This window comes from Rhinopithecus roxellana, unplaced genomic scaffold (genome assembly GCF_007565055.1).
Source record: "Rhinopithecus roxellana isolate Shanxi Qingling unplaced genomic scaffold, ASM756505v1 contig4575, whole genome shotgun sequence".
Taxonomy (NCBI): Eukaryota; Metazoa; Chordata; class Mammalia; order Primates; family Cercopithecidae; genus Rhinopithecus; species Rhinopithecus roxellana.
In genome coordinates this window covers 8142-28028 of record NW_022143384.1, presented here as the reverse complement: position 1 = coordinate 28028, position 19887 = coordinate 8142, and the positions used below count along the sequence as shown (strand labels likewise).

At 41.6% G+C, this 19887-nt stretch overlaps 1 protein-coding gene across 2 annotated transcripts; it reads left to right on the top strand.

The window, feature by feature from the left end:
• The first annotated feature begins 6935 nt into the window (after nucleotides 1-6935).
• Nucleotides 6936-19650, top strand: LOC115896042 (neuropilin-1-like). 2 transcript variants are annotated; one of them, XM_030926512.1, is made up of 3 exons: nucleotides 6936-8204; nucleotides 11639-11813; nucleotides 19605-19650. In XM_030926512.1, exons 1-3 carry the CDS (start codon nucleotides 8132-8134, stop codon nucleotides 19606-19608), a joined length of 252 nt encoding a protein of 83 aa, XP_030782372.1. In that variant the 5' UTR covers nucleotides 6936-8131; the 3' UTR covers nucleotides 19609-19650. The 2 variants fall into 2 exon arrangements, with proteins under 2 accessions (XP_030782372.1, XP_030782371.1); XM_030926511.1 differs by lacking the exon at nucleotides 19605-19650 and having other exon boundaries at nucleotides 11639-11894.
• The last annotated feature ends 237 nt before the right edge of the window (nucleotides 19651-19887 follow it).

Here is a 19887-nt window from a genome sequence, read left to right as displayed (position 1 = left end):
TCTGCCTGAACGCTTTCTCAATGATCATGACCTTGAAGGACCACTTAACTATGGAGCTGTCATTACTACCTTTGACACTGCGTGGAGAATACTTGCTTGAGAAAGAAGCCAGCTCAGATGAAAACACAGAAGACACCCTGCTGACTGGCATCCACTGAACCAATCAGCAGGGTTACAGCTATGCCTGCAGCCGAGTCCACTCCAACGTTTCCCTGTTATGACCACTAATCTCTTTTTTCATTAAGCTCATCCAGGTTGTGTTTCTTGAACTGCAACTGAAAAACCAGGATCACCACTCACTCATGTATGCAGGACCTTAAGACATGCCTCCTCTTTTATGTGACATGCAAGTTGTTGTCCTTTATCTACATAATGAAAGATATGCACTTGACATGATCAGAACTAGTATCAAATATGTAGATGTCAGAGTTAATCTATCTAAGATGGATAACTGTTTTGAAACCCGAGGCACACATTCTCAAATCAAGGTCCAGAGAATTTTAAAAATCAATGAGACAGAAGTTTGCTTTGGCACACAACATTAAATTTGAATGTTTGAGTACATTTGAATGTGAGTCAAATCTGAGTATGTTTAGCTACATCCAGTCCACGCCCCAACATCCCAACGTAATTACTAACTCTGTGAAATCACAAAGGGGTTTAAAAATTCAGAAAAAGAACTACAGTAGAGAAACGTGCCAGACTAGACACAATAGCACAGTATGAATTTAAAGAAGCCATTTGACTTTGTAAAATGCAAACTAATGGAAATTCCTGTTAATTTTCAAAAGAATATACCAATTGTGTGTGATTTAGCCTTATTTTATTCTAAAGTTTTACTTTCACTTTCTTTAAGATACAGACTCAATTTCAAAACATCCATTTCCCATGTTTTATTCCATCACAGAATTGCTGCATAGTTTTGCCAAATTTGAACCCTCAATGTGCCTCATTTCCGCTACCTGTGTCTTGTTAGGGAGAGAAGCAAGAGAATGGTAATACCAAGTTCCACTTTGAACTTTGTGAGCGCAAATTATACTAATTAGAAGGTCTCAATGTGTGCTTGCTTTATCGCTTTACATTTTAAATACAAACTGATATGTTTTGTTGTATCACCTGTCACTTTATAATTTTGCTGTTTCAACTTTTACGTTTCTATTTTTTCCAGTTTCTGCAACTAAAACTTACGGGGGAAACATCAAAAAGAGAAAGTGCAGGAGTATCTTTTAACAAATATTTTCCCTTGCTGTCTACATTGCTATTTATCGTCCCTGCTGGGGTGTTTATAGCATTTGAGCAGGAGGAAAATGTGCCTGCCAAAAGGTAACCTGTTGTACTAACAGGCTGAAGACTTCTTAAGATATAAAAGTTCCAGAAAGGCCTATTCTGTTCTGCATGACTTCCTCATGTCATATAGGCTTTAGTGTGGATTAAAGCAAGTCCATCAAGGCAGTGCATTCTGTAGCTGAAAATCAACCAAAAAAGTATTCATGTATCACCCCTTACATAGAAGTCAAGATGCTTTGGCAGTCTGATGCTTTAACAAAATACATTGAAGGAAAAAGCCTTTGTTGAAAACAACGCCCTCTGATAACCTACCCAATGCATTTGACTGAAATATCAAGGCAGGAAATTGTATAACAACTCAAAACATCACATACGCATCTGAAAAATGTGTGCAATATTGATGTTGAGTCTAGACTTCGCAAAACTACAGAAGCATCCTGGTTGTATTTCACTTGAATTATCCAAATAAGCCAGTCTGTGGAGGTCTGGTACAGGACATAAATGATAACTTTAAATTCTTCTTTGGTTATCTCTAGGAGGATAAAGCACAAAGAAGAAAATGCAGGGCAGGGAGGAAGTGAAGACATTATCACAAAGAATTATTTGGTTGGGGGGAATCTTTTCCTGCACATCAATACACACATTCCTTAATGTGCTGTAAATAATGGTTGGAAAATTTTCTTTTTAAAAAGGAACATTTATAGAACACCTACTTTGAGTCACTAAAGCTGAAGTAATAGCATTCATATTATATTACTACTTCCTTATGAGTTAAGCAGACTTTTTTGAGTTTCATGAAAAACTAGCCAATTTTTCTAGGAGAATGCATTCTATAGAAAATGTACTCCCAGCTCAAAGTTTCAACCTATGAAGTTATCAAAACAATAACATGATAACAACAGCTTCTTTGGTCAGCTTGGTCATCCCCTTCAATTTTTTTCTGCTCTCCAGGGACTTTCAGCTCCTCTCCTCCACTGTCATTCTTACTCAAAGGTATGACTTACTTCACAGAGAAAACCAGAGTAGAGAGAAATTGCCCCCCAACCCACCCACTGAAATGACAAATCTCCTTGTAATCACACCCATCAGCTCCTCTTTCCCCAGTGCTATAACAGAGCAGCTGTCCCTCTTTCAACTTATGGTAAATCTGTCTATCTGGGCAGTAGATTGTATCCCTTCCTGCCATCCCAGGCAATTAACACCCTGATTACCTTTTCAGTAGTTTAATGTCAACATATCCCCCAATACGAGATTCTATCCATTGGCATTCAAGAATGTTCACAAGTACCCTATCTTAAAAGCAAACAAAATAAAATAAAAAGTCAACCTCCCTCCACACCTCTTCCTTCCAGAGCTATTGTCTGTTTCCTCCCCCTTAGTAGAAACTTCCAGAAAGAATTTTATCTTTACTTGTTTTCTCTCTTTCTTTACCTTCTATTGACACTTCAGCCCATTGCAATCTGGTCTCTAGTCCTGTTCCTCCATCGCCCCACTGAATGACTCTTGGAAGAGTCAACTCTGAGTAACCATCATACCACTAAGTCCAATTGCATTCCAGTCCTCATTGGAGTGGAACTCTTAATAATGTTCCACTCTTGTCCAGAGCTTCCTTTTAGAAACTCCCCCTCCTCTTGGCCTTCATGGCAATAGGCTCTCCTGGTTTTCCAATTACCTCCCCAGCTGCTCATTCTCAAGGTCTTTTGTTACTTCATTGTGGCAATCCGGGCTTTAAAGGGTCCTTAACATCCTATCCTGGGTCTCCTGAAATTTCCTCAGCAATTTTATCCATTTCTTCTACTTTAATTGCCATCGTCTACAGGTCAGTGACTCACAAACTTAAAATCTCCAATCCAAACATCTCCTCTGAATTCCTAACTCATTTGATTTTTCTCAAAAAGACCGGAAACTGAACCTAACCCCAATCAAATTCATGATCTTCCTTCCAAATTAACCTTTTGCTACCGTCCCTTTGCTTACATGAAGGCACTTGTACCCATCAGTGGTGAGGGCCTGAGTCTTATGCATCACTGTTGGTAACACCCTCTCCTTCATTGGCTTATCCACCACCATCTGTCCTGTTAGACTTTCTCAGTACATCTGGAATGCATCTTTTCCAATCTCCACTGCCAGGTCTTTGTTGAAGTTCTCCTTTAGATTCTACTATGGTTACTTCAGAACTGGTCTCTTCATTTCTTCCCTTGCGCCACCCATAACCCATTCTACAGGCAAATGCCAGAGTCATCTAATAAAAATACAAAATGAAATCACATTCTTTGAGAATAAATTCAACAATTCTTAACTGTTGTGGCCACTGTTTGATAATTTTAAAATTATTTTTATTGATTTCTTTCAAAATCCCTTAAAATTTTAGCTACTTACATAAAACTATGATTAAATATTAAGAGGCAGCCACTTTTCTATTTTGGTTGCTCAAATTATATTTTAAAGATTGCCCTATTTAAAACAGTCCTTTCAAATTTTGAATATGTTCTCTCTAATGATGTCTTTATTGATTTGATGAGTGTTTCTGTTGGTTATAATTATTTTAATTTTCCCAATTTAAAAGTAATCCAATGAAGGCAAAATCATTTAATATTGTTATCTCTGACAAATAATATAGTTTTCAAATATGGCTATAACCTCTACTCTAGAAATGGTTTGAATCTAGCGTGATTCAAAATTTAACGTTGTCTTTCTTCATCTTGTTGGTTATTAAAAACACTGTATTACAAAAACTTCAAAATGTAACTTTGTTTTAACATTTTAGTTGGTAGTGGTTTCTCCAATATTTGATGAATTTTCAAGGTAAATTTTAAAAGGCTAAAAAGGTAGAATCAAAGTGAAGATTCATTTGTTTATTTCCTTCCTTCTCTGTCAGTACAAATCAAGGAGATGGACAAAAATGAGACCCAGATGACACCCTTGCGTGACAGAGTCACTTGACAGAATAACCATGTTTAATAGGCTTATTTTAAACACTAGTTAATTAAAATTCCAACTTTTAATGTTTTTCCAGTTTCACTTCATCTATTCATACATTTCAAAACTAGGTTAGCTCCTACTAAAAATATGGTGTTGTATTGCTTTTCTGAAATATATGGGTTTGATGTTTTCAAAAAACTTGACTAGACTTGATGCAGTTTTGAACTATAAACCCGAATCTCCATATTGCATGAATCTAGAGTACTTTGAGGGTGTTAGTGGCTCAAATGGCTTTCTGGGAGCAATCGATTTCGTCTATTTCTGACAAAGGGATGAGAGCCTGATGAAAGGAATGGAGCAGTTACCACCCAGTCTACTCTTACTGATGGGCCACGGTTCCAATCTGACTCAGGGAGCCCCAGCTGAAGGCCCTATTTCTGCAGCACCCCCTAAGTGGGAGTCCAGGAAACTGGGCATTGCCCACTCACAGCCTCTGCAGGGCGTTCTGGGGCTGCGGTAGGGTACTCTTCCCTTCCCTGGAACTGGGTCCTACCAAGTCCAGGGATTTGTTCTATCAGGAAGAATAATGTGCTCAAGAGACCAAAATAAAATCAACCCAGGAACACTGCCAAATTCTTCCTCTGTCTATCACTTATTCTCATATAGAGCCGGCCTGTCTCCACGCTGGGGAATTGCAAAAATCTAAAACTGACCCTCTCACCACTTAGTGGAATCCAACAGCAAAGGAAAAAGGTTGTTAGCAAGGACAATTTGCTCTGTACCAACCCACTGGCAGGCAATTCTCAATCAGTACGGTAGGGCTCCATTACCCAGCACTGTGTGTGGAAACTGAGGAGTCTAGAAAAACCTCAGATCAGCTAAAACCAGGGAAATCAGAGGCAGAACTTAAATATGACATTTCCTTCTGAGTCCATAGTGCATCCCTTATTCGCTGGTTGGAGAAAGCTGGCAAAAGCGCTCAGCTGGAGGCAGGCGTTTTCTGTGTGTTGAGGCGCGGGAGGAGCCATTCCCCTTGGGAAAGGCAGTAGGGAGCGGTGGGCACAAGGTCGGGGTGGGGGCAGTCGCTCCGGAGTGCATGATCCGGTGGCTTTATTTGTTGGCCTGGCGGGTCTAGGCTGGGAAATGCACACTCAGCAGGGAAAGGGGAAGAGAGATTGGCGGCAGTTTTCTAAAAACAACACAGCTCAAGTCTCCCGCGTGTGCCCCCTCGCTCACCCCGCCGAGGCGCAGAGCGATCCAAACGGGCGCCCCGGAGCGAGCGCGGAGGCCGGGTCCCCCCAGCACGCAGGCGGGCCTCGGAGACTCCAGGCCGGGTGGCCGCAGCTCCCGCCCGGTTCCCCTTCCCTGTCAACCTGCCAGGTCCTGAGAGGCGCCTCTCCCTCCGAGCCTGGACCAAGGTCGCTTCAGGTCACCCTAAATCTGATGATGCCTCTCACCCGGCACAGCTAGGGGCTGGGACTGGCGGGGCTGCACCTGGGGAGGCGGCGACTTGCGCGGGTAGTAGCCCAGAGCCCGGGCTGCCTCTGCGGCGCTCGCTCCCCCGGGGTCTGCGCTGGGTGCGGTCGGCGCCCCTGTCTCGCCTCCCGCCTGCCTGGGCGCGGGGCTGCCCACGGCTTCGACACTGCTTCAACACTGCTTCTTCCGCTCAACGCAGGCATTTAACTCCCAGCCCTTCGGTACCCACTTCCCACTCCGTGCCTTCCAGGGGTCCGACAGCTGAGAAGAAGGAGGAAACTGGCAGAGGAAGGAGGCTCCCGGGGGGGCCGAGTCTCCAGCTAGGCGACCGGGAATCCCGGGGCTTGTGGGGAGGAGAAGACAGGCTTGACCCTGGGCGAGAGAGTGGCGAGTGCGGGCCCCGCAGGTGCACCCCCCACTGGCCTGGGACCCGCCTGCACCCCGAGGGACGCGCGTCACTGCGCCCAGCCCGAGCCGCGAGCGCGCAGTCCTGGCCTGGCGCCCGCGCGCCTTGGGCTTTCTCCCTGCCCGCCCCTTTTTCTTCCGCCAAAACCTTTGACCAGAGTCTCCTTGCCAGCATTCCTACCACCCTTTGGCCAGCTATTTGTGCCAGGTAGGAATCAGGCTGCACTTTGGCTGTGTGTGTAGACGCCAATCCCCAGGAGGTGTGTGACCTTTTCACCTTACCCACAAACTCCCTGGGAGGTGGCCCGTGAGCATTGACCCTTCTCTGGGGACTCATCGGTGACCACAACCTGTTTGTTCCCTGAAATGTCCTTGCTTTTCGCATCTACACACGCTTCCTGCAACAGTTCTCGGAAAACCCTCGGAGATGGGCCTGGGGGGCATCCAGCGGGCTGGGGGCACGCGCCGCTGTGGGAAGTGGGGGTGGCAGGAGCTCGAGGGCCGGCGTGCACGTTGCCTGTGGCTGGGAGCGGGCACTGTGAGGGCGCAGCCAAGAGCACCCCTCCCCCGTTCCTCTTTCCCTCCCTCGGGATACACAGAGAAACGGAGGTCACCCGACCCCTGATTTCCACACCCCTCCCTAACACCTGGGCTCCCAGACAAGGTTGGGCGGGGTCGGGAGGCGCTTGCCCCTCAGCTTGGAAGGCGCAGCACCTCCCCCCTCCGGTGTTCCCTCTGCCCGAGAGGAACGGGCACCAAATCTCGGGAAACAATAAAGCCTCTGCGGCGCGCAGAGGGCACCCGGGAGCGATCGGCACCCAGCCGCGCGCCCTGATGCGGGCCAGTGAGGCCGCGTGGGGCTGTAATCCGGCCTCGCCCGCCCAGGCGGTCTGACTTCGCTTCACACCGCAGCGACACTGCCACCCCTCTCCCCGCTTCGCGGTGCGGCTCCCACTCCAGCCCGGCTTTCCCCTCCTCGCCCTCCAGTTCTGGGCGGAGGCGTCCAGGGGTGCCCCGTGGCTCCCCGCCACAGGTCTCAAGCTGGCGCGATGAGGAGTGGCAGGGGGTGACCCTGCGCTCCTAGCCGCCGCGGGCGCGGACCCCAGGATTTGAAGTTGCGAGAAGCCGCCGCCACCTCCCGGGCGCTGAGCACTGCGCGGCGGCGGGATCTACGCCTCCAGGAGCTGCCCAGCTCTCCCTCTAGGGGTGCAGAGCGAGCACGCGAGGTGGGCTGGCCAGACCCCGCGGCTGGCACCGACCTCCGCGCCCCTTCCTCCGACGCCCGCACCCACGCGCCCGGGGCGCAGACTCCCAGCGCCTTCCTTCCCGCGGAGATCCCTGCAGAATCTCCGGGAAAGACAGACAGACGGACGGGGAGAGCACTCGGAGGGAAAGTTGTTCCTCCCAGTCTCCTGTCAGGCAATTACAGGCGAGCCCGAGCTGGGAGAGGGGCGGGATGAAGCGAGGGAAGGGCTCTGGAGTGGGGGGAAGGCCGCAGGAGGGGAGGAGGGGGTGCAGTTGGTGAAACTCCTCTGTCTCCCGCTCATCTTTTCATTGCTCGTTCCTCTCCTTCCCGCAGACACCCGGACCTCCCCTGGGCGCCAGCTCCGCGGCTCCAACGGGTCCAGAAACAAGCCGGATTTTTTTTTTTTCTTCCTGGAAATTGGCTTTGGTGTGTGTTGCACTACCTCCCTCCTCCCCCTCCCACCCACAGCCCCCTTTTTTTTTTTTTTTTTTTTTTTTTTTTTTTTTTTTGAGACATGGCCCGGGCAGTGGCTCCTGGAAGAGGAACAAGTGTGGGAAAAGGGAGAGGAAGCCGGAGCTAAATGACAGGATGCAGGCGACTTGAGACACAAAAAGAGAAGCGTTCCTCTCGGATCCAGGCATTGCCTCCCTGCTTTCCTTTCTCCAAGACGGGCTGAGGATTGCACAGCTCTAGGCGGAGTTGGGGCTCTTCGGATCGCTTGGATTCCCCTCTTTGCTGCATTTCCCCCCACGTCCTCGTTCTCCCGCGTCTGCCTGCGGACCCGGCGAAGGGAGAATGGAGAAGGGGCTGCCGCTCCTCTGCGCCGCGCTCGCCCTAGCCCTCGCCCCGGCCGGCGCTTTTCGCAACGGTAAGTGACAGGCGGAGGCGCGGGTGACAGCGGCGCCCAGGCTCCCAGCTGCCCGCCCCGGACTGGGGCTCAGGCGGGGCTTCCCGGGATCAGCCGGGAACAACCGACTCCCGGGCGAAGGAAACTTTTATCTGGGAGGAGAGATGAAGAAATGAGATCAGGCGGTTTAGGGCAGGAGGATTTCAGGTCTTTGGGCTCCCTCCTGACGTTGATCATTGGGCTGCGGGGCTTTTCCTTACCTCTGCTACAAGACAGAGCTGCCTACCTTCCCCGATCAGCACGCCAATTATCTTAATAATGTTTCCTCCCAAAGGCAATTAGAAGAGACTCCCTTTCAAAAATCTGATGGCTGTTGAAAGTTAATGAACACTTTACCAGGAGATCTTACTTCCTGGTTCCTTTGCTGAGCCCCTAAGCCGTTTCCTCTGGTGGGTGATGGCCAGAGATACCGGTTTGTGGGTTGATGAAACTCCCTCCCCCGCCTTTGTACATCTTCCCTAATCTGTCTGGAGTATGACTGAAAGTTACATAGTGTCAATACAGGAATCTGATATATACAGTGTAAGGCACCAGGATATCTGAAAATCTCTAAGCTAGTTGCAGCTTCCACTCAGCTTTTAAAACTACTCACTGTTAAGTAAATGAAAAACTATACTGGGGTCTAAACAGTACCATGTAACCTAAATAATGTGTTTTAAAATGGGATCTGGTTGTAGGCATGTTTGACTTCACACTGTAAAGTAAGTGCAGGCAACGGTATGCAATTATCTTTACAGTAAGTCGTCAGCAATTGTTATTAACTAATGATCAAATATTTACTTTTGTCTGGCTTAGATTTCAATCACAGTAATTAGAAGAAAAAAACATCCACTACTTACTGTGGTATATTGTTTTAATAAGAGACCGCGAGTGGAGGGCCTCATACCAACAGGAATTTAAATCACATCTTTATGATGGAAGTTAATCTCTCTAATATGCTTTTTCAAGGTTTTGTGATTTCAGCAATGGATTTCCCTCAGCAGCTACTAAGCAGTATTCTAAAGAGATGCTTAAAGCAAAACACATGCAAAAAAAATTATGAACATGGAGTTCAACTTATTAGTGAACCCAAGTTGATGGCATTTTTCTATAATCTGGCAGGAAAGCAAGATACAAAAAAATTATGAATGTAGAGTTCAATTTATTAATGAACCTGAGCTGGTAGCATCTTTTTATATTCTGGCAGGGAATGAAATAGCTTTCTCGTCCAACTGAAAGAGCTCAAATGGTTGGACTAGAAATTATAGTTACCCTGTCCTCCACAACTCTTTGAGACTAAATCCATAGCAGGGGTGTTCACAAGATAGATTTGAAGCTCAATGCAAAGAGCTATCAGACTTTAGGTTGTGAACTACACAAATATATATGCAGTACACACACACACACACACACACTTCTTAATTTTCTTAGCAGAAATGTGGGGAATGCTGAAAATCTGGCTTTAGTTGGTGAGCTTGACCAGCAAAAGCCATGTTGCTATGCTTGAAGTGACCAGAGCCAGAAAATGCCACTGTAACTCAGCAGACCTCTTAAAGCCATGTCCACCTCCTCTAAGTAACCAGTGTCTGCTAAATTAATTCATTAACCTTATTTAGGACTAATGGTCCAGAGTCATTAGAAATTGCTCTTTCTTAATCAACTGCTAGAGAGATTTAACAGAGCCAGGGAGTCTAGCAGTCCACATTATCTTATTACACTGTCACTTTCTCAGAAGTCACAGATTAAAGAGCTCTGGTGTGGTACCAAGTCCACCTAAATGTCTTCTGAAGTGACTCTGCTGAGTGACTAGAACCAGGGCTGTTTTATTTCACTCCTGTAACAGATGCCAGACACTACCATGATGTTTGTCCAGAGCTGGAGGAGACTTAATGAGACAAGGTCACTTTCCAAGTTTTCTGCACATTCAGAATAATGCAAGAGTCTCAGTAGAATCACATAACAGAGTCCAACATGATCATGAGCTGAGATTTTGAACTCCAGTTACAACATCATTTCTTCCTGGCAAACCTTACACTTTTACAATCCAATGCAAAGGAAACCAGAATAAGACTACCCCCAGTCTAAGGAACAAAGTCAAGCACCTAGTGATTGAGAAAAACAATATAACTTATATTGTCTTCTTTTTAATTTATGGGAAATGATTTCTGTGATGCACGCAGCTTTATGCATTTTTGATGTGCACTTTATCTTTCATTTCCATGTGACCTGGTTTTCCTGTAATAAAATTCTGTAGATTTATAAATTCATGCTGAGAGCAAAGAATGCCATTCTCTTTCCACAGAGAATCTATTAGATGCAGTGTTAAAATCTATATATACCATTACTGAAAATTTGTGATTGATAGGCTTATATATTTCACTGCTTTCATACCTGTTTCTCTTGTATAGTTTATGCACCAAATTTTTATTGCTCAAAATTAAGCATCAATAAATGTGGCAGCATTTCAGGCTGAGGTGCTCCAGTATGAAATCCATCATAAAATGTGACAATGAGAATCTATGCTGAACAATAAGGCAGTCCAGAGACTAGTTTATTTGGTTTATTTGGCTTCACTTGAGCATTTTTGAAATGAAGGCTCAAAACGAGTTAGCTCACCTTTCCCAGAATGTGAGAATGTGGGTTACCATATGTGATACCCACACCTGTGTGGTGGGTTATTTTTCACCCAACATTTAGGTAATTAGAATTAATGCCATGTGGCTATTTACTTTTTTTTTTCTGCCCCTTTGCTTTGATCTGATTTTTAAGAATGAACAACTTTACTTGGAGAAGTAAAGCAGAATTATTTCTGCTTCACCAAATATACTTTGTTCTCTGTTGATTTGGATCTCAAGAGCAGAGATAACTCAAAATCACTTAGATTTATGGGCAGATAAAACAACAACAACAAAAGGTTTGGCTTTAAGCCAATCAAAGACAATCCCCACTGATCAATGACATAGACCAGGCTTATCATCAAAAAACAACACAAGGGGTCGAACAGCATCTTTCAGTCACTTTCCACTTAGAACTTGCTACTTAATGTGATTACACTTCTTGGGGGATAATTAAGTCTAGCAGAAGCTCCCAGGGGACCATGTTAACATCAATTGAGGGGATTTAATGTTTTTAATGCTAGAAGACCTTTTCCTTAGGAAGAAACTTCGTGGCCAGGCGAAGAGTCCTCTCAGATCTCAGTTGGCTTTCTGCCTGAGTCAACCTTCCTGAGATCAAAGAGTGTTTTTTTTTTTTTTTGTGGCGTGTTGCACTCAGGGCCACACGAAGGACTTACGGGGACCTTCTAAAGTTCCCCTTAAAAAGTTAGGGAATGTTTAATAACCGGTAATTTAGATATAAAGCTAGATTACCTAAGAGATTGTCAGGAAAGATCTACTAAAATCTTACTTGTATTGCAGATAAATGTGGCGATACTATAAAAATTGAAAGCCCCGGGTACCTTACATCTCCTGGTTATCCTCATTCTTATCACCCAAGTGAAAAATGTGAATGGCTGATTCAGGCTCCGGACCCATACCAGAGAATTATGATCAACTTCAACCCTCACTTCGATTTGGAGGACAGAGATTGCAAGTAAGTGGGAATGTGTTTGAACAGGGCACCACAGCACCATCTAGTGGTCACGCCTGTCTACGGGGGGGAGTCAGTGTGTACAATGTAGATTATAAATGGATCCAGGAGGGATTCCAGTCTCAGCCAGATTATATGTCAATGGTATAGAAATTGAATTACGTTAAGTGATTTCTGAGTTTCCCAAACCAGGAATATTATAGTTAAATGTGTAATCTCTCATACTCCTTCCTGTTAGCACTTTTGGTTTGCGAACTCTTTTGTTAAGAAATGTATACACTATGTATGTTTCTTTTTGCTTTCTTTTTTTTTTTTTTTTTTCCTGGAGAGGGGAAGAATTAGAAACTCAAAAATCTCACTTGCATTTTTATGAAATACAGTGGATCACTAATATATATCGCATCCACAGATAGTGGGATTGGAGATCTCACTGAGATACATCAAACTGTGGCATATCTTATGATTAAGAACTGCATCTTACTAAGTTTGACATGGAAAAAACAAATTGCCATTGAATAATGACAATTATTCTTATTAAGTTTGACATGGAAAAAGCAAATTGTCATTGAATAATAATAAGGCCTACATGATAAGCCAGATGAGGGGTTTTGTAAATGGTGGATTACTGATTAAAATACTTTTATGGAAAATGTTAGAAAATAATTGGTAAGACACAATGAATACAATGGGAACTCAAATACACATCAGTGTTTCATCCATCTGCTTAGTCTTGCTATCTCTATTGTTAAGTTTCTAAACATTAACTTATGCCAGATTTCGTTATTATGAAGACATTCTCACTACGAGACAGTCGAAATTATATTTCCTCACTTTATGTGAAAGAACTGGTATGTGGATATTGCTTTCCACAGTATCGAAAGTATGTTTTTACCTTGCACGTAGCAGTCCACTCGGATACATATTTGCTGGTCTCTCTTGACACCCAACAGACCCCCTGTCTTTGTCTTTTACACGTTATCCCATTCTGACACACTGAAAGTGGTGTAGTCTCCAGAGACTTGAACCTGAATATCCATCTTTTATTAAGTTTGTACATATATAAATAGTTTTATCAAAGAAAAATAATCAATTTAAATATCAATTCTAAAGTGTTTCTCAGGGACTGAGAGGTTTTTGCAAATTTTAAAGTGGGTCAGTTTGGTGTAACTGTATATGCTATCTATAGACTACTGCTACCACTAGACCTAAATATTTTTTGCAAGTATATTCATTGTTAAAGACAGTCTATTTGAACACACGTTTCTTTTGGGAAAGAACAGAGTAATATCAAAATCTTCCTACCTGTAGAAAGCGCTCAACAACCTGTTGAGTTGGTATAGTAAACTAGCTTTTCATGGTCAGACAGATGAGGGCATCTGGTTCATTCAACATTTTGGTGCCTAGAGAATTAGTATAAATCCATAGGCTGATGATCAGTTTCCAAATAATCAATGTATACTACAGTGCAATAAAATTACACCAATTCCAATTTAAACTTTGCTTTGTGATTCAGAAGTGCTTCAGGGCATTATATTGACTTTTTAATTGTATATGGAAGTTACCATTAATAGTGTTACAGTGACTGCTTGGAAACAAAGAGTTCATGGTATTTATTTGTTTATTTTGCTAATATTCTTTATGGTGGTTTTTACAGTGTCAATCACCTACACAATCTGGATACTTGTTTTCTATTATATTTGATATACTTCATTATTATTATTATCAGTAGTAGTAGTAGTAGTAGTAGTAGTAGTAGTATTTGCTTTTTGACCATGTTTAAACTGCTGTAGGAGAACTTCTGGTAAAACTTACTCAAGTAATAACATTATTCCAAAAAATAAAGTGATGTTAGAATTCAATAAACTGACATTTACTAATTTCTAATCTGGAAATCATGACCATCAATACATGTAACATAATACTTAAAGAATTCAGAATAATCACTAGTTATTGGCAGTGGTGTGGTGGTAAATGTTTAACAGCTGGCTCTTTGGAGAAGACAAGTCAAGTCCTGACCTGTATGTAGCACATGCCAATTTCTGTGGTGTAAATACTCTCATCATAGCCAATTTCAAACTACCCGTGTGATGTCACTGCCCAGACTAGCAAAGAAATGTGCACAGTTGGTTCTTATGAGCTGTTGGGCACCAGATCCAGCACACAACAGTAGTAGAAATTTAAGAAGGGAAGCCAGTTGAATCACTTAATATATGTAAAGGGCTTACAATTCTATTTGCACATTTCTTCTGGGAAAGAACAGAGTAATATAAAAATCTTCCTACCTGTAGAAAGCACTCAACAACCTGTTGAGTTGGTGTGGTAAACTAGTTTTCATGGTCAGGGAAATGAGGTCATCTGGTTCATTCAACATTTTGGTGCCTAGAGAATTAGCATAAATCCATAGGCTGATGATCAGTTTCCAAATAACCAGCGTATACTAATTATTACAACAGCATCTCACACTATTAAGATAGTGTCTAGCTTACAGTGGTGTCTAGCTCACAGTTAACCTTAAATAATGTTTTGTCATATCATGGTGTCAGGTAGGGTATGAAGGGATTAAAGGAGCACCTTTTTGGTTAGTTTTCTTTTTAAAAAGTACAATAAAGGATTATTGTAATTCATAGAAAATAACAATTTTAGTGATATCTGCAAAGTATTTGAGAAACTGACATGACCGAGAAGATGTTACCTAACAATCTTATGATGGTGACTTTGCTTTTTTAATGCTACAGAGTAAGGTGATTTCTTAATTGTCCCAACTGAGGCTTTGCTCTCTGTGAAGGTGCCATCTCCTGACCAAAGTTGAAAGGCTGATATATTTAGCCTGATGAAGTCAATGGAGATTAGATCCATGGAAAATATCTTCGCGCTGTGTTTTGAAGTGTTGCAATGTGATCTTTTTATCAATGAGAAACTCCAGAAAGATACAGGAAGAACAGCATAAAGCACTCCTTTCACTATCTTTCTAAGCTGATTCATATGAATGACTCGTGCTCAGTGCTGAAGGGTGCATTTGAGATTCTACAAATGTGGCAAAATACTTACCTCCTTTTGTGAAGGCTCTGAGATGAATCCATAGTTCTAAATTTTACAGGGGATTGGAATACCCCAAGAAAACAAAAAACAAAAACACGGGAACACCAGAAATTCTTTGAAGAACAAATTCATAGACTTCAAAGTTTAGATTAGATTCCTAAACACATAGTTTTGTTATTAGGGTTTTTTTTTTTTTTTTTGTACTTTATATCAGGCTATTTACAAAAGTGGATTTGAAGTGGCACAAAACTAGGCACAGTTAAAACCACATTCAGAAAGCTGGTGAGCTTTTAGTTACCACTCCTTTTAAGAACAAACTATTCATCTTATTTAAGATATTTAATACTTTTCCTTGTTTCAGCTACATTATATGTCTGTTGGCAGTAAAAAATATTTGCTATACTGATGTCATAGGGCTACTAGTAGGATCAAGTAGTAGATAGGAAAGCCCTTTTAAAAGGTAAAAGTGACCCTCAAAATAAGTTGCCATTATTATGATATCTTTAACAAGTTGGTGATTTTTAGAGCATTTGGAAATATGAAACTAAACATACGTCAAACTAAATCTGTTGATCCAGTAATGAGATGATTTGCACATGATACACCCTGCATTTTCTGTTGAAATGGTCAGTACTTGTACAGTCAACTTTCACCCTGAGAAAGCTTAAGAAATCGATGTCTTAGCACATTTGCTTATTGTGAAACACCTTTGAAACCCAAGTAAACAGTTTTATTTTGCAGAGTATAGGGATGGTTAAGTCATTAGACCAGCCACATAGTTCTGGCAGAAAAAAAATATTTTTATTCAGATTTTTATTGTTTTATGTATAATTAGGTAAAAAACATCATTTCATAATCTTAACAATACAGTATACAGTCACAACTTCTCATGTGAATAGCACCAAGACTGACCCAGTTCATAAGAAATTCTGGACCATACATTGCAAAATGGTTGTTAAGTTTTTGCAGTGGCTATCAAAGGTGGATATTTCATTAGGAAAATTACATGTGTAAGTTGTGCCCCAGTTAGTTTTAAAATGTAACATTCTGTGTCTATGCCACCACTGAATGAGGTTTCATTTCAAATAAGCATCAGAACCATAATACTATAACACCTTAATTCTTTCATTGAACAAGAATTGGTGTAAATCAGTCAGTCAACAGAGCAGTGGAGCATCTGTCTGCAGGGCTAACACAGGCCTGGGATTTCTAGCTAGATATATGCATGATTTTATGATTCAGTTGAGAGGATTCTAGAGAATGCTTACGGAAGCAGGTGTTGAGGGAGAGGAAGGAATGTTGATTTCTTTTTTGCCAGCAAAATCCTGCACACTTGTGAAGTGTCAAAACATAATTAAAAGTAGAAAAGCAACAAAGAAGTGACCAGTGGAGAGTTCTCGGAAAGACATGTTCATTGCACATTGAAAATGACTTTCAGTGTTTACATTGAACTAGTTAGATCTTACTCCACTAAAGTTTTCTTCAATGGTAAGGCAGACATCTTGAATCTCATAAAAGTTTATATCTGTATAATAAACAAGAATGTCATTGATACGGTAGTTAGAATTTATGAAACTTCTCCAGTTTCCCAGCAATGCACACAATCAACATGATAATTTATAATGGTTTGTGACAAATACTGCTGAGCAAAGAGGTGTGTGGTTACATTCAGATCAGATGTCACCATCCAGGGAGCAATAAACATTTCACAGACATTGGGTTAAAAACATTAAGGAAATGAATGCAAAGCTCTAACAAAAGTCTAAAAAGGTGGTAGTGTTGGGGGAATCAAACCCAGTAGTGCTTTTCCTACCGACAAGAAGAAAATCTTACTTACCGACTTCAGTGTCTGATTTGAAGTGCTGTTTCATATCATGGCATAGTTGCTTTTTTCATCTATGATTTAGATTCGTAATCTCTCCTATGTGTAACCAATAATAAGCATATTTTTCCTAACTCAATGCATTCAAAGGCTGATTGCATTCTTGTAACTTCATAAGAAATTTAACCATAGTGAAATTATAAGCAAATAGAGATGATATTCTTTTCAGAATTTTGTTGGAATAATTCACACACTGTTTCTTTAATGCTACTTGTTAAATTACCTACATTATTACAAACTTTGAAACAGTGCTAATGTCTTTTATTTTCAGAGGATATAAACTTATGGAATGAAAATAATCTGCCCCTTGGTTTCTCAAATCTGATTATTCCTGCACATTTACATTTATTCCTGCACATTTGCACTTATTGGCACTTTTTGGAGTATAAGTTCCATTTTCTGTTTTCCTGAGTAATATTTTCTGTTTTCATCTTTCCTTATTATTATTAGCATGGATTTTTTAGGATTAATTTGGATTTTTTAAAAATGTTACATTAAAATACTATTTATCTCAATCACTGAGTTTTTGGCTTTTTGTATCCAAGGGAAGTGCCTCACTCTAGTCCTGTATTTTAGAGCATCACTTACACTAAAGCAAAATCCTTGTTTTATGGGAAATGGAATTTTTTAAGCCAAAATACATCTCTATTTTCCATATGAAATAGAGAAGAATATATACCTTTAGTAAAGTATTTATATATTCAGAAAAATACACAACACAAGTATAAGAGCTGATAAAATTTTGCAAGGTGGATACATCCATAAAACCAATCTCGAGGCCAACATTTCCAGCTTCCTAAAAGCCCTCTGATGTCACTTTTAGTCACCAACTTTTGCCCTCAAGGGCAATTGATGTCCTACCTTATGCGACTTCATTTTTATACATTTCAAAATCAGGTAAAACTAAACTGGAGTCTTAGAAGTTTTTATGTACCAGCCAGGCACGGTGGCTCACTCCCAACTTTTGGGAGGCAGAGGCAGGTGCATCACTTGAGGTCAGCAGTTCAATTGAAAACAGCCTGGCCAACATGGTGAAACCCCGCCTCTACTAAAAATACAAAATTAGCTGGGCATGGTGGTGCATGCCTGTAGTCCCAGCTACTCGGGAGGCTAAGGCAAGACAGTCACTTGAACTTGGGATGCAGAGGTTGCAGTGAGCCGAGATCTGTGCCATTGCACTCCAGCCTGGGCAACAAGAACAAAATTCTGTCTCAAAATAAGAAGCCTGTGGGTACTATCCTTGAATATAGACAGTGAAAGTCTTTGGAGTGGATATAGAAAAAGTAGGCACTATTTCTAATCAAAAAGCAGAATACTACTGATGCATTTTCTAATTACTTTCAGTGGCTACTGAAGGAAGTATCTCGTCTTTATTTCAAAGTTTTCCATCTGGAGCCTGCTTTTTATGCAGGTTTTCTGTGCAAGCAAATTCAGAAACATCCTCCTTTGCCTTATTTTTCTTCATCTTTTTATTTCTGGTTTTGATCTCTAGTGACTTCTCAATATGAGAGACACCGCCACCAAGCTCCAGTCAGTTAAAAAACTATTGGGGGAAGAATGAACCCTCCTCACAACAACTGCAGGCCAAAGTTGCTACTACTACTTGCAGCATCCTTGGTTATTACTCAGGCAGATAACTATCTACTTTCTTCCTTTTGATTTTTTTCCCCATTAGCACTGAATTTAATTTGAATAGAGCCTCCAGTGTTTAATAAAATTAATTTACTTTATTATTCTTTAGTATAAGCAATCACATTTGATCGTAATGAATTTTGAGTATTACGAGGTTGTTTTGTGTTAGGCATTTCTGTAATTTAAAGGAAGCAACTTTTGCGAGTTAAAGGAGAAGGCTGGTTGAAATCTTATCAAACTGAATCAACATGTGCATGGCATTTCCAACGAGATTTCACTTTAGGGAGCAGGCACTTAACTGATCCAAGTGAGACATATGCCTTCAGCCGGCATGCACATTCTCAGCTCCTTTCTTTCCAGCATAAAACTTGATACTTGCATGCCTGCTGACATGGATCCACAGAAGCACACACACAAACACATATGTGTGTGTAAAGGAAGCTAAAAAATAAACGTAACTAATTGCAGTGGTAGTATTCATCCAGGCTGATCATTAAGCCTAAAGAAAAACAAGAAACAAAAATTCATGTTTGGATCAGGTTCCAAATGCCTTTTGCTTGGTTGTTCGTTATCCATCCTGATTGTAAGAGTCAGTGGCCTGGCAGTTCATTGCACCTTGAGAGGAGGGTTCTCCTGCTCTTCTCTGGTTGATTGGCCTGTATCTGGTATCTAGAGCAGTTAGTACTGTCTTATGGTTGAAACAATTCAGAATCTTCACAGATAGGAAGTGAAACACGTTCATTCAGAGCTGTACTAAGTTCTGCAGAGGAGCGGAGGAAGAAAAAAACACAAAACAAAAAAAACAGAGTATTTTGGCTTCCGTCTCAATTCCTTTGTAGAGTTCAAGTTCATGGAGAACTTTTGCCTTGTAACGTGGTCTTCCTCCTCATCAAGCCCAGGTCTTTATTGCTAGATCTTCTTTGATAAAGATGTTGCTTTCTTCTTTAATTTAAATAATCATAGAGTGTTTGGGAAGGAATAATTATGATTTTTTTTTTTTGAAAAAACTATTTATTTATTTAAAACATAGAAAGATGGGGGTGGGAGGGACTTCTCACTATGTTGCCCAGGCTGGTCTCGAACTCCTGGGCTAAGCCATTCTCTGCCTCAGCCTCCCAAAGTAATGAGATTACAGGCGTGAGCCACTGTGTCCAACCTATGCCAGGCTCTTGCTGTTGAGTCTTCAATATGTGCCCACTATGGGGATGAGAACTCACTTTTCTCTCATCCTCATTTGACAGCTGAGATCCCTGAAGTTTGGAAAAGTTCTATCAACAGAACCCAAATAAACAGTTGCTGCCTCACAAATCTTTCTGTCTTTGTGATCAAAGTCACACTTGGATGTGTCTTATGAATGAGGAAATTCTCATGAAACGTTACCAGCTTATTTTTTCTTCAAGCAACTCTTTTATTAACAAGTTCTCAAGAAAGTTTAAGTATCAACCAACTAATTCTGAGGAAGGACTTAATTTTTAAACTTTAAGTTCAAATTAAATAAGCACTTGTGAAAACTGTGCACAGAAA

What these genes read in the sequence shown, in the direction of transcription:
- LOC115896042 (XM_030926512.1), top strand. Translation starts at nt 8,132, where the DNA reads ATGGAGAAGGGGCTGCCGCTCCTCTGCGCCGCGCTCGCCCTAGCCCTC. An exon ending in GGCCGGCGCTTTTCGCAACG is followed by an intron (nt 8,205 to 11,638) that starts GTAAGTGACAGG and finishes CTTGTATTGCAG; the next exon opens with ATAAATGTGGCGATACTATA.